Source organism: Poeciliopsis prolifica, unplaced genomic scaffold (genome assembly GCF_027474105.1).
Source record: "Poeciliopsis prolifica strain line A6 unplaced genomic scaffold, Auburn_PproV2 SCAFFOLD011, whole genome shotgun sequence".
In the NCBI taxonomy this organism is placed as follows: Eukaryota; Metazoa; Chordata; class Actinopteri; order Cyprinodontiformes; family Poeciliidae; genus Poeciliopsis; species Poeciliopsis prolifica.
Genome location: NW_026562386.1, coordinates 7,923,220 through 7,937,028, shown reverse-complemented (window position 1 = coordinate 7,937,028; position 13,809 = coordinate 7,923,220). Strand labels below are relative to the sequence as shown.

Below are 13,809 nucleotides of genomic sequence, written 5' to 3'. Positions count from 1 at the left end.
CATTCTGAAAAAAATAGTTATTAGTGAGATTCTAAAAGGCAATGTTATGAGTCTGCATTGACCAGTGTTAAATGTGCACAAATCAGAAATATCTTTATAGTTGAATTTGCCAAAATCCATAGTTCAGGTCCAATACTGAAAAGGTCTTTGCATTTTGCATCTTTGCAATGATGTCTATGACTGCTCAAAGTGGGAGGTCTTACCTTTATGTCTTTCAAAGGGAATCAACAGAAATCCCTTTATTTTTGTCTTTGTAATGTTACCATACTATTTGTTCAGTCAGGCTCTGTTTGCTTTTTAACAAGTGACTCCATTCTTTTTCTATTCAGGTTTGATATTTTTCTTAATGCCAAATGCTTTCGTGAGTGGATGCACTGCAGAAGTAACTACGAGATCAGTCTGACTGTGATGTCTTCATGGTACACAGCCTATTTCTAAAAAAAACACATCAAGCCACTGTTACAGGACATTTGTTTCTCCTTTAAAGTCCACTATGAATATTCTCTCTATTAGTCCATAGGTATACATGAATTTCCTCCCAATATAGTAGGTAGGTTGGCTTCTGTCATCTGAAACTCCAACTCGTGTACTTTGTTGTTGTGGTGACATTTCAACTTTATAATGTGCAACAGCACCATCTTGTGACAAGAATATGTCAGAAACCTAAAGCTAGATGATTTGTTTCTTTATTCAAAATTGTACCAGGCAGAACATTGCACTCTGTCCTACTATCAAGTGTTAAAATTAAACATATTGGGGAAACATACAGGAAGATGTGAAACATATAACGGGAGATTTCAGATTCCTCTTTACAGTAATGGTCAGTGCAGACTCTACCTGCTGTGTGGGCAGAGGTTTTGGAGTGCAGGAGGTGCTTCTGAATACCTTTTTTTTTGATTCGGTGGTGACATTTGTCATAATTTATGATTTAGTAAATTGAAGTAGCAGCCTATCCACAGGAGAGGAAACAGTTAAATAAGCTAATCAAGAAGACAATCTCTGTCATATGAGGTCTTTTACTTCATCCATAATTTTTTTATAGAACTGGAGAGCTCTATCAGATAGCTTTCAGCATGTTTTTTTCACTTAATGTAAATGGTCTTTAAAACACTTAATAAACACTTTTATTAAGTGAATAAAAGTGTTTTGCACTTATGGTACTAAAGACTTTGTATGCAGTTTTCTAAATAACTGCACAAAGTCAATTTTCTTGTATATTTGTCCTAACTGCATTCTCTTATTCTTTTTGTTTCACTGTTTTGTGAATATGGACACTCCCACTGACTTTATATTAACTTGCTGCTGTGACACTTAAATTTCCCCATTCCATGCAAAGTTTAATACTTCCAGAAGAAATAAGAACAAAAGTAATAAAACAGCCTTTTAAGAAAATTTCTGTAGATATGTGTTAGACTTTTTTTCTTTTAATTACATTATTTTACGAGTTATTCGACGTTAACTAGATTTCAGAATATAGTGGAGGGTTTCTTTTTAGCTTCCTTGTTGTGATTCCTACTCTAACCGGTAGGTGGTGGTATTGCGTCAAATTGTTGTTTGCCAACCGCCATTGCAAAGCAAGAAGAAGCAGGCTCCTCCTTCGCTTCCCCTCCTCCTCGTCCTCTTGTTGCACAAGAGAAATGGGAGGGATTTGTTACAAAACTTACACACCGTGTGGCGGCAAACAGTTTGCGCCTACATCTACTGTGAATGTTGAAGTCCATAGCTGTGCAGTCAGCTGGGATTTATTCACTGACAACAACTTACCGAGTGTAACGACATGTCTACCAGACAAACGAAACGCGAAGCTACTATGAAGGTACGGCAACTGTCTGGTTCTCTGTCGTTGCGACTCTTGTTACGCGATGGACTTTTGTGTAACATATTTCTCTGCTTGCCGGTGAAAAGTACTTGACTCCAGATACCAACGCGACAGTCCGACGGTCATCTCGGAGGGCTGTCGCCCCGAAGCGGCTCGACTTTTCTCCAGACGTGGCGGATGAAACGGTGGCGGCTAAAGTAAGTTCAGGCAGGGAAAGGTTTATTCAGTGATGCTGGAAATCTGTAATAGGTCCGCGTTTTGTCTCGACAGAAAGCAAAAACCACAAACGAAATGCCAGAGAAGAAGAGGATAAAGGATGAAGATGAATTGGACCAGACAGCTGTAAGTACACCAAACTTTCTACGTTTGTATCGCATGTGGTGGTTGACGTATATTCTGTGTGTGAATGCTTGGAGGCTGTATGAATGATGCCAATATGGTGTCTGTGCATATCAGAGTGTTGCAGGGCTGTCTGCATATGAACTGGAGCGCCTTGAGAACATCAGGAAGAACCAGGCCTTTCTGTCCTCCATCAACTTACTCCAGGTAGATCGACTGGTTTGTTGCTGTCTGGTGATGACATGATAAAAATCATAACTTTCACAGGCAAGCTACTGAGTAATAAAAAGATAAACTTTGAATTTGAAACATGATGCATTGTCATTTACCTTTGAATTTGTATCAGTAGTAAACATGCATGAAATCAAAGGCATTCTTAAAGCGAAATAAAGGCATTTATTGCTGTTAAATTCGTAATTCGTCCAACGTTGGCTTCAATGTTGGACCTTCATCCAGGTGCTTTTTGTCTATTTTTATTGGAGATGCCAACAACTTGCCTGCAGCTTTATTTCAGATTTGTTTCACTGTGACAATTGTAGAGATTGTTCCTCGTGTTCTTTTTGACTAGAAATAAAACTTGTGTTTTCCTTTTTCATAAGGCCAGAGAGGATTTGCATCAGACCATACGACCAAAGCCGTCACAGCGAGGTTTGAGGTATGGTTAGCTAAAACTGACTGCTCATTTCAGAAATCAACTTTAAATTATGTTCTGAAATTTGGGTGCATTTTGGTTATTTTAATCAACAATGTTTGGAAAAATGCTAACTTTGTTAAACAGCACAATTTCTCAGTTTCATGGCTTTTCAAAGTACTTTTTTTTCTTTTTAATGCTGTAGAAATATTTTCTGGATAGCTTTCACCTTACCAGCGATAGCTCTTTTTATCTTTTATCTTTTTTATCTTTATCTTTTTAATTTTAATCTTTATTTACAGGCCCCAGTCAGCTGTTAAAGAAGTACTTCCCCCTCGTAAATCCCTACGCCTTCAGAATAAACCAGCAGAAAAGTTGACTCTTCCCAAAGAACCCATTAATTTGCTTCATCCTGCTCTGGTATCTTATGATAAATGTGTACTGTCCTTTCAGTAGTTGTGTATTGCATTCTGGATTTTCTCTTACTTATTTAGTTATTTTTTTGTTTTGTTTTTTCTTCCACAAAAGACCAGCGTATTAAAGAAGCCCAGTGGCGCTCTGCACATGAATCCCATAAATCAGGATGGGGGTTTCAAGCTGCCACCAGAGCTTCTGCAGCTCTGCTCAGAGGTAGGAATTACATATGTTTCCTCCTTATTGTCCTGATTTAACCTTTTTTGAAGTAAAATTACGTGTTTCAGTCTGAATATCAACTTTTCGCTTAATTTTCTTTTAAAACTTGAGCTTGATATACAATCTGTTTTGCATGTAGAAAAGTTATGTCAATGTCTTGGTTTTTGGTTTGAAACATTGGCTGTTTTTCTTTTTTTAAACAGGACACAAAGAAGGAGAAGAGGAAGCTTGATTTAAAAGAGTGAGATTATGTTTTGTATTTGTTATTTGAATTGTTTAGTGCATTTTGACCAGGTAACAAAGATGCTCTGCTGTTGAGAGAAAGCGATAAATGACTTTAATGTCTGAACACAGGTACATTTCTGCACTGAAAAACCTTAAGATAAGAGAAGACGATGTGGTCAAAGTGGTGAAGGATCGCATCTTCTCTGCAGCCTTCCATCCTTGCAGCAGCAGCCTCTTGCTCGCTGCTGGAGACAAGTGGGGGAAAGTAGGACTGTGGAATATGGTAAGTTGCACTTTTTGAAGAGAAAGATTTGCATAGGTTTTCTCACTCGTTTAAAATTTTGGGAACTTAAATTTTTATGTGACATAATTTGCAATAAAAGCTGGACTTCTTACAACTTTCTATCTACAACAATTTTCTTCTTTCCAGACTTACTAATTGCAAGACTAATTTTACTACCTATACATTCTCCCACCTTAGTGGCTGATCATTGCAGCTCCCTATGATTTACCTTATGTCCTTTGGCTGCTTGTGTTTTAGCACTTTAAGGGGGATACATTAATTTATTTAATTATTTTGAACCTGAAACTTTCATAAGTCACCCTCTACTGTCGATCAAAAGATTTTTTTAGAAACTATTCTGCTGCTTTGGGACACATCTCTCAGGCTTAATTTATTAAATATGTGTGAATATTTCAAACTTCCTCTGACCTTGAAATGATCTATAATTCAGTTTCATGGGAAGCATAGCAGAGGGGATGTAATTGCCACATTGTTATTAAATCTTGATTTGGTGTTCTAGTGATGTTTTCTTTAAAGATTTTTTTTAAAGATATCTTAATTTCTTCATGTAGTTTACATACACTGATAATTTTTTCTCACTGCTTGATGTACAATCAGATCAAATACATTTTTGGATCAGTTAGAATTACAAGTTTTTTTTTTAATCTATTTGTTAAATGCCACAATAACAAGAGAAGGACAATGTCAAGGATGTCTTTCTTAATCTCTTAAAATCCAGAAGTTTATGTACAATTCTTCAGTGTAGCATTGCCTTTGAACTCTATAACTTCCTTCAAATCTTCTGGGTTTTCTTCTGCAAGCAAAATAAAGATGTATGTGTCTTTTTGACACATTCATGCATCACATCTTATGCTGACAAGCATGTTCAGCATAATCCCAACCACACTCTCTCTTTTCTTTTCCAGACCAATATTTAAACAATTTTTTCTTCATACATGTTTGATGTAATTATTCATTTTTCTGCGAATCAGGGCGCTGAATTTGGCGATGACGGTGTTCTGCTCTTTGAGCCCCACTCTCGTCCGGTGGGCAGCATGGCGTTCTCCAGGTGTCATCCTAACCAGCTGCTGAGCGCCAGCTACGATGGATCCTTGCGCTGCATGGATGTAGAGAAGGCCATATTTGATGATGTACGTACAGTTGTCAACAGTCAAGCACATTTGTTCAAAATATAACGTTGATTCTGAAATTATTCATACCTCTCCCTCTTTCTGAATATCCTTAAGATATTCAACCCTTATGTGAAAAGTTTTATTCTTTTTGTTCCAGGTGTATGACATTGATGATGGCCTGAAAACATTTGCTTTTATGTCACATGACTGTTCAACACTTCTGACAGGGAACTGGTTTGGAGAGGTTGCCATCGTCGACAGGCGGACTCCAGGGTAAGGCTTCACTGTTCACAGAACAATTATTTGTTCTTATTTTCTGTTTTACTCCCGAAAATTATAATTTTTCTTAGTAAATTGTCTTTATAACAACTTCATTGTCCTTCAAGAAACTCCCATGAGTCTCTTCACTCCCTAAACACCAAGGCTGTTCGCTGTGTAGATGTCCATCCTCTCCAGATGCAGTACTTTGTCGCAGCAGAAAGCAGGTAATAATTGCATCGCTGATTTTTTTCCATTCTTTTGGCTTTCCATTTTCACTTTATCAGAATGTTTTCTTTTTAAAACTTTTCTTCTTTCTACAGGACAGTAAGTATTTATGACAGCAGATACTTGAAGAAGACCCAAAGCAAGGCAGTGTCTCACCTGAATGGGCACGCGCTATCCATCACCAGCGCTTATTTCTCACCTTGCACTGGGAGCCGAGTGCTCACCTCATGCCTGGACAATCACATAAGGTGAAGCAAACAAGTTGTTAAAGCACTGAAGGTTTTCACATCTTCTGTTACAACCACAAACCTCAATGAATTTTATTGGGTTTCATGTGATAGACTGACACAATTTGGAGCACATTTGTGATGTGGAAGAAGAAAAAAAATCTGGTGTGTTCAATGTAATGTGTAGTGTGTTTTTTTCTCTGAGGCGTTGAAAACATATTTTTTTGTGGCGCCAACCCCAGTTTAGTCTTTGCCACTAATGTGTTTGGGTTATCACTTGGTCTTGATTCTAATTGATCTCAAATTTCTGAGGCCTTCACAGAACAACTGTACATATACAGAAATAATTTACCACAATGTTAAGCTTTAATAATTCAGGATTTACCAAGGCAATTGGATGCTCTGATTTTCTGGGTTGTATTTCTTTACAAACTGAAAGCAGCATATTTCTACTTAACAATTATACATTTTATTTGGTCTGACAGAAAAATATCTCAAACAATAAAATACATTGAGGTTGTAGCATGTCAGGAAAACAAAGACATTTAAGGGGTATATATATATATTTAAAATATTCCAGGATCTGTCTTTTCTATTATGTTCTCATTAAATTTATAGGATATACGACACATCTTCATTGACTACTGAACCTCCCATGATTAAATCCATCAGGTATGTACAGGATTTATTTGCATTTTAAGTATGTTTTTTGTTGGGTCCTGATCTAACTATGCAGCATGTTTCTCCTTGGATTTGCAGTCATGACATGCAGACGGGCCGCTGGTTGTCAAAGCTCTCGGCGGTGTGGGACCCCAAGCAGGAGGACTGCTTTGTGGTAGGAAGTGTGAAAAGACCCCGGCGGGTGGAGGTGTTCCACGAAAGTGGGCAGCTGCTGCACTCTTTCCTGGATGAGAACCTTGGCACGGTGCTGTCCGTCACCGCCTTTCATCCCACAAGAAACGCCCTTCTGGGGGGGAATTCATCAGGACGCATGCACGTCTTCCACAGTTGGAACGAAGACCAGTGAGTTTACAACTGTCATCTCTGGGTGAGATGAGTATTGTAGGAAAGAGCTGACTACACAGATACTGGCAGAAATAATTAGAAAGCTCATAAAAAAAAGGTTGATTTAGCAAAGATTTATTAATGAGGGTCTCTGTATTCGTCAGAGTCTATAAAAATCCATTCCAGATGTGTTGCACCTTTTCTAAAAAAAGAGCTTTTTTTGTCTTTATTTTAGATTGTTGCTCATAAGACTTTCATAGTCTGACTTCTCAGGGGTTTTTTACCCTTTTGTTCACAGTTCACTGAGTTGCCATTGCAACTGCCTGTGTCCTGCTTCTATGCACTTCCTACATGCGTTCCTAGTGTTAATATATTAATTCCTTTATTGTTGTCTTCAGAATTTCTTTACGTTGTATCCTCTATAAAGAAGATGACTTGCTCATTCTTTGAAACAAATCTTATTGATTTAAAGGCTTTTTTTAGGGGGAGATTTGACCACATGCCTTCTTAGTTTTACAGAAATGTAACTATTGTGGTTTATTTATGTTACTTTGGACAGGATTCAACAAACTTCAGCATATTTAAACATCTTTGGTTTGAGGTTAGTTTTCTAAGTAATGTTGAAAATTTTGCACCATTTTTTTTTTATTACAAAAGTTTGAAAATACGGAAAGTCCTCTGCATTGTTTGTGGAACATTTTTTTTTAATGTTTATATCTTTGTGATGTTTACATGAAATCAATAAAGCTATGTAGTGAATATGACTGCTAAAGAGATTTCATTCCCAAATTTTGTGTCACCTCTCGGATGCAGCAGCTTGACAAATTTTCCACATGTTCTTATGTGGCTGACCTGAATTATTTATTATAAATAGGTAATCAATACTTTTATTCAGTTTTTGATGTACTTGAATGTTTTATTTGTACTGCATTTAAATCAACTGCGAGATTTAAAGAATGAATATTGTTTATTCACAGATTACACTAGTCTTCAGTCAATAATAGGAAAAAGCAGTCTTGGTAAGAGGAACTGAATGCAGAACATAATGCTTACAGAGACATTGGCATGTGCTGGACTTTGACACAAGAAGAAAGATTACAGTAGGAACGTGTTTGACACCTAAATCCTGTTGACATGTTTTAGTGAGAAGAAAGCCAGTAGCTCGATAGCTAAACTGTCCCACCAGTTAGTGTGCCAGCTCAAGTTTGAAACATTCAGTTATCCAGTTTAACTTCCTGGATAAATCAAACTGCATTGTACAAGTGGGCACAGAGTATTTTTTCCCTTGTTTTTTTTTTTACCCTGCTGCAAGAAAATATACAAAATTTGTACTAAAGGCAAATGAGAATTCTATGGGTTCTCCTTTTGAACTCTTGAAAACAGACTTTCACAAAAACATTTTGCATTTAATCAAATTGCATAAATTAATCTGATTTATAGAGAAGACAAAGAACAACATGAAAATGTTTTTTCCAAGAACACGGAGCAAAATCTGTCCCAAACATGCCTACAGTATTCTTTGATGCACTGTAAATGTTTAGCAAGCCTTGGAGGCAAAGATTTGCATTTAACAATTTTACTACAGAATCTGAAACATTTTGTTTATATAGGACAAGGGAGTCCAAATTTAGTCTGTAACTTTTAAATGTATTCCTTCTCCAACACACCTGAATCGAATGAATTTGCTTGACTTGGGCACTCCTGATTTAGCACATTTTATTACAGATAAACGCAAATGTAAGCAAAAGGCATTTGCATGCTTGATTGGCCATTTCTTTATTTGTATAATGCCGTCTGGTGCAAACTGAATTAAAGCTTAAATATGAGTAGCCTACTGAAATATGCAGTTGAAACCAGATGTATACATGGACTGTGTAAAAAAAGATGACTCTTATTAAATCAGAATAAATCTTTCCTATTTAAGTTAGCTTTGCTGATCTAAAGGCCAGAATGAGATCATTTTCTCACTTTAGCTTTCTTCAAAGTCAGAAGAACTTTAAAATGTGGTTACATTGCATTTAAACTAATTGAAAAGTTTTCCACAAGCTGTAAGTAGCTTGCTGGGATTTTGGCCCATTCCTTCTTTTATAATCGGAGCTTCTGAGTCGGTCTGTGATGGCCATTCTAAAACATTGGCTTTGTTGTTTGTTCAGTGGGAACAATTGTCATCATGGCCAAACAGTTCATTTTCATCACAGGACTTTTTTTATACAAATGTGGATATTTGCAAGATGCAAACTAGCTCTCTAATGTTAGTTTTTGAGTTTTCCCCTGCGGAGTGGCCTTTCGGTCCATTGTGGTGCATGACTTGTTTCACTGTGGATATCGACACTCATCAGCATCAGAGAAGATTCTCACAGGAGATTTAGGTTGTCATCCGGGGTCGATGCGCACATTTTGCACCAAAACACTCCACTCTTAAAACCTGTCTCATTACTGTAAAGTATAATGGCATCGCAATCTCATGCTGTTGATACTGGCCTATAAATGTTTGAACAGGTGAAAGAGGAAACTTTCTGGCTTCTGAAAATGCATAATTCTCTTCCTACTGAGCATTGATGTATTTCAGTGAGTTTTTAAAAACAGTTCAAAGTTGATGTCTGATCTTTTTACTGTGAAGAGAGTAATATCATGGATTTTAGCAAATGACAATGATTTGAAAAAGGAAAAGTTAATCAGACTGCATGTTACATTGAGACAAAATGAAAAGTGTTTTTTATTTTTTATTTACTGTATGTAAACATGGTTTCAACTGCACCAATATTATTGGAAGTATGTTACTGAAACTCCCTAGAGCTACAAAGTAAAAAGCTAAATTATTATTTTTTTTGTGCCATGTAAAAACAATAAAATTCATACCGCTGTCTCGAAAGAGGTTGATTTTTCGTTTGGAAAAAATTTAAATTACACAGTAATCGTCAATCATATTTACCTGTGTATATATATCTATAATTTCTCAACCAAACAATAAAATCATATCATGTCTCTTTTTAAAGCATAATGTTCTACATCTGCTAATACACTTCACTGGTGCGCAGCATTTATGTTTTTTTTTTTCATCCTTAGGACAAACACTTGACTGTGAACACTGATGTTTGGAGTTTTCTTTTTTTTGAAAATAAAGACACATTGTAGGTTTGCTTGCGAAAAATCAGAGTAATAAGGCTGAAGACAGTCTGCAGAGTGTTCATCTGTTGATGCAAACAGGCTGTGAAACAACAGAGGTTTCTTTGGTAGGTGTGGCGATGAACAACGCTGTGTTGGATATAAACAATGATTGCTTTCTAATGAGTGCCTTAAAACATTTTTTGTTGTAAAAACATGTCACAGCCACTGTGAGAAGGCGTCCATAGGTTAAACTGACAGCAATTTGTACAAAAATAAACACCATTTAAATATTCTAAACCTTAAAATAAATGCATGATTTTAGGAACAGCAGGGTAACACAAACTTAAATGACTCACTTCTGTAGGGTTCTGACATAAAACTATCTCTTAACACTGTGGGAAAATAGCACTAAGTTTTCAAATTTTACAAAGTCAAATTTACTTAGGTAGAAAGTATTTTGGATTTTTAACATTATTGCACATCAAGATGAACCTTTACAGATTTTGGGAGGAGAACTAACCAAAAACTTGACTACCACTACATTATTAACTCACTTTTTCCCTTCAAACTACAGCAAAGTGGCACCAACTCTTCACACAGAAACTGATTATGTTATTTGGCTCCTATTTAGTAAGCAGTGAACTTATAACTTTGATATCTTATATGTATTTTTATGAAAGGCTTACTTTGTTTCGTAGACTTTGATGGTCCAATAGTGTTTGGACTAAAATGATCACGTGAGAACATCTGACGAACACCTGAGCATGGACACAGTTAAACTGACAAAGATTGTTCAAACCAGCTGACAGGGTAGCACCTGCATCACTCTGAATCATAAAGTGATATGAATAACTGTTTGCAGTTGTTTTAACTGAGTATAAACAGTTCATCTGGTTCAAAACTTATTTAATTCATCACTTTGTGACGTTTCTTAGTTCTATGCTTAATTGCCCCAGTATATATCTTCTAGCCTAAACACCACCTTCAATTTTTATGCGGACTGTTGGTAAAAATGCATAAAAAGCCCTAAAACAAGTTTAGCTTTTGTTTAAGTAGCATCATTTCACACTGAATACGTTTGAAAACTAATTTTAATTTGAGGACCTGGAAACTACTGATTATAAATTATAGTTTCCAAACATTAACCGAAATTAAATAAAAAAAATAAATCTAAAAATGCTTCTATTACATTTATATTTTGTAGAGATTCTGTGTTTTGATTTATAATTGACAATGAGTTTGGCACGCAGATTTTGCAAAACACACACAAAAAACCAAAAAACAAATACCTATTATAAATAAATTTGTATTACAAAAGATTAAAAGTCAATTAAATGTCAGGTCGTGTATATAATTATGCTAATGCAGTAAAAGATTCAAGGCTTTTTGTACATTTTTATGAAGGTTAACCAATAATTATCAAGGTTGTTGTTTATCATTCAGGTCATTATTGATTTGATAAAACTAATCAGCTATTTTGTTCTCTTTTCTTAGTCTCTTCATAACTTTTCCTTCAGTCTCAGCTCATCTTCTCTCACAGTAATGATAAAAAGTATAAATGAATAGAAAAATAAAGGCAACTATCTCTGACTGAACAAGCGAAGCCTGAACGACTTTCATCAAAGCTTTGATTCACCCTGCTTTCGTGACTTTGTGTAAAAATAAAATGCCTTAAAATGACCTGGATTTCTAAAATAAAGTGTGATTTTTTTATTTTTATTTTTTATTCCTACGTATGTAGTGATAGTCATACATAATCACGGCAGTCTGTGGCTTGTGACTGGAACTCCTTCCTGGGAGAAGCAGAGCCAATATAAACAAAGCTGTCGCATTCCTCTTAGTTTCTCCTGTTCTGCCCAGTCTCTGTCCCTGGAGGCCTGTGTGAAGTCATGGACTCTCCTCCGTCACTTTACCTCATTTGCTAACAAGAAAACCGCCTATCCATCGTAGCTTACAGGCGAACCAGCGCCGGAGAGGACAGAAATACTCAAAGTGAAACTGCTGGAACTCTGGTGTCTTGCGGATGTCCCTCAGGAAGGCTATGTCCAGGTCGGACTCGGTCAGCATGATGAGCAGCAGCAAAAGGGCGAACAGCAGTCCAATGGTGACCAGGAACAAGCGCAGCACGCTTAAGACAAACTTGTTAAGGTCCTCTACATTAGCGCCTTGTGAAGGCCTGCTACGGACCGTGCGCGGTGCTTTCCTGCCGGGCCTGAACTCCCCTGCTTTCCCCTCCTTAAGAGCCCTCGCCTCCGACTCCTTCTCCTCGTCGATGCTGCAGGGTGCGCCGTTGAGATGGCGAGCTGAAGGAAGCTCCACGCCATGCTCTGCGACGGGAGTGGGCAGCACACTGTCCGAGGGGCTGTAGGTCTCATCGGAGATCACTCCTGACGTGCTGGCCTCGCTCCGGTCCTCCAGGTGGCCCCGGCTGGACATGAAGGAGTCACCATGGGACACAGAACGCACCGGCGTGGAGTGGGCACTGTCTCGAAGGGACTCTAATCCTGAAAACACAGATTCAAAGATTATCTCATTAAACTATAGGTGGTTAGATTTCAATCAGGGATGTATAGCAGACATTTCAAACCCTCCTACTTGTTTTTAATTCTTTCACTCTGTCCAATAAGAGTGGCTTAAGCTCTGCCATTACATCACCATTGATGCACCAAATTCTAGCCAGGCCATTTACATGATGGATCAAATTGATACCCATCAGAACTTTTCCAAGTCATTGTTTGGTTTAAGTGAGTCGGTGTCAAGTGAAGCTTCTGTTCTTAGCTGACAGGAGTGGCAGCCGGTGTGGCGTTCTGCTGCTGCCACCCGCCTGCTTCAAGGTTGAATCTGTTAGAGATGATATTATTCATAACCTCATTTTGATCTGTGCTGATTTGGCTACTCTTACCTTTATATTACATTGAACCAGTCAGCTTGTTTTTTCTCTAACCTCTCCTACATAAAGCTCCTGATAAGTGTACACATGTAATATTCTTTTAGTGGTGACTAAAATGAAAAGAAATCACAAAAATTGGGTGGTTGTTATATTAGATGATCATGTATGTGGTAGTAATGGACTCCGTCTGTTGTTTTGCTGATGTGACAAAGTTTGATGGCTTAGAAATGCAAAAGAAGTGTTCTGTTAATACTTTGCTATAATTAAGACGTTATCAGCCTGATAATTACAGTGTAGTTAAAAAGACAAGGCTAGACAAGGTTGACTTCAATGCTCTAATTTAAAACTGTCTGTCTTGTAAGTTAGAGCATTTTAGCCGGCCTGCAGAAAAACTAATTGCTCACTACAAACTGCTGACACCTTAGGTTCGTTATGAATGTGATTCTTTTTTTTTTTTTTTTTTTTTGTATATTTCTGTGAGCATATTCCATTGGTATATAACTGGCATAAAGCACTAATTTTCATCAACCTCTGTTTAATTTGTGATATTGAATCAAATGACTTGCTGCAGTGATAGTGACATATGACAACAAGTGTATTAGAAGGGGTTATTACCGTTTGATAAAGATCACATTTGTATTAGGTGGTTACATTTTTTCACTGCCCTTAAACTCAACTGCTGCTTTGCACATGAATGATTTCAGCAGATGTGCAGCACTCCTTTGACATGACACCAAGTCTAAATCAAATTTGATTTAATTAGCCAGTTTTCAGACATGTATATATTTGCCATTTAAAAACTGGAATGCTCTTATTGTTGGAATAATTGGTCATTTAAAAGATACCAATCTAAACTCTTCTTTTTGGCTTTTTTCATTTTCTGTAGGGAATTATTTATTTTGTAGAAAGCCGTTCATCCAAGCAATTTAGAGTTTAAAGTAGCCCCATGCTAACAACTGACTCTGCTGTGTGGCTTTAACACTTCTTTATGGTTACCCTTGACTTCTTTCCCTCCTCTATAATGAATCTT

General features: G+C 37.0%; 2 protein-coding genes across 2 annotated transcripts in view; one reads left to right on the top strand and one right to left on the bottom strand.

Moving 5' to 3' along the window:
• The first annotated feature begins 1,494 nt into the window (after nt 1-1,494).
• Nucleotides 1,495-7,665, top strand: wdr76 (WD repeat domain 76). The gene is made up of 15 exons (XM_055036663.1): nt 1,495-1,816; nt 1,906-2,016; nt 2,090-2,161; nt 2,276-2,365; nt 2,758-2,813; nt 3,092-3,209; nt 3,318-3,419; nt 3,626-3,663; nt 3,777-3,930; nt 4,923-5,081; nt 5,221-5,336; nt 5,450-5,548; nt 5,645-5,797; nt 6,395-6,448; nt 6,536-7,665. The coding sequence occupies exons 1-15, from the start codon at nt 1,778-1,780 to the stop codon at nt 6,801-6,803; spliced, it is 1,629 nt and encodes a 542-aa protein (XP_054892638.1). The 5' UTR covers nt 1,495-1,777; the 3' UTR covers nt 6,804-7,665.
• Nucleotides 7,666-7,729: 64 nt separating this feature from the next.
• LOC129364180 (FERM domain-containing protein 5-like) overlaps nt 7,730-13,809 on the bottom strand; it is a 53,572-nt gene continuing 47,492 nt past the window's right edge. The window contains exon 14 of the mRNA XM_055036661.1: nt 7,730-12,393. Within this exon, the coding sequence (XP_054892636.1) occupies nt 11,804-12,393 (590 nt within the window). The 3' untranslated portion in view covers nt 7,730-11,803. The remainder of the gene's footprint in view (nt 12,394-13,809) is intronic.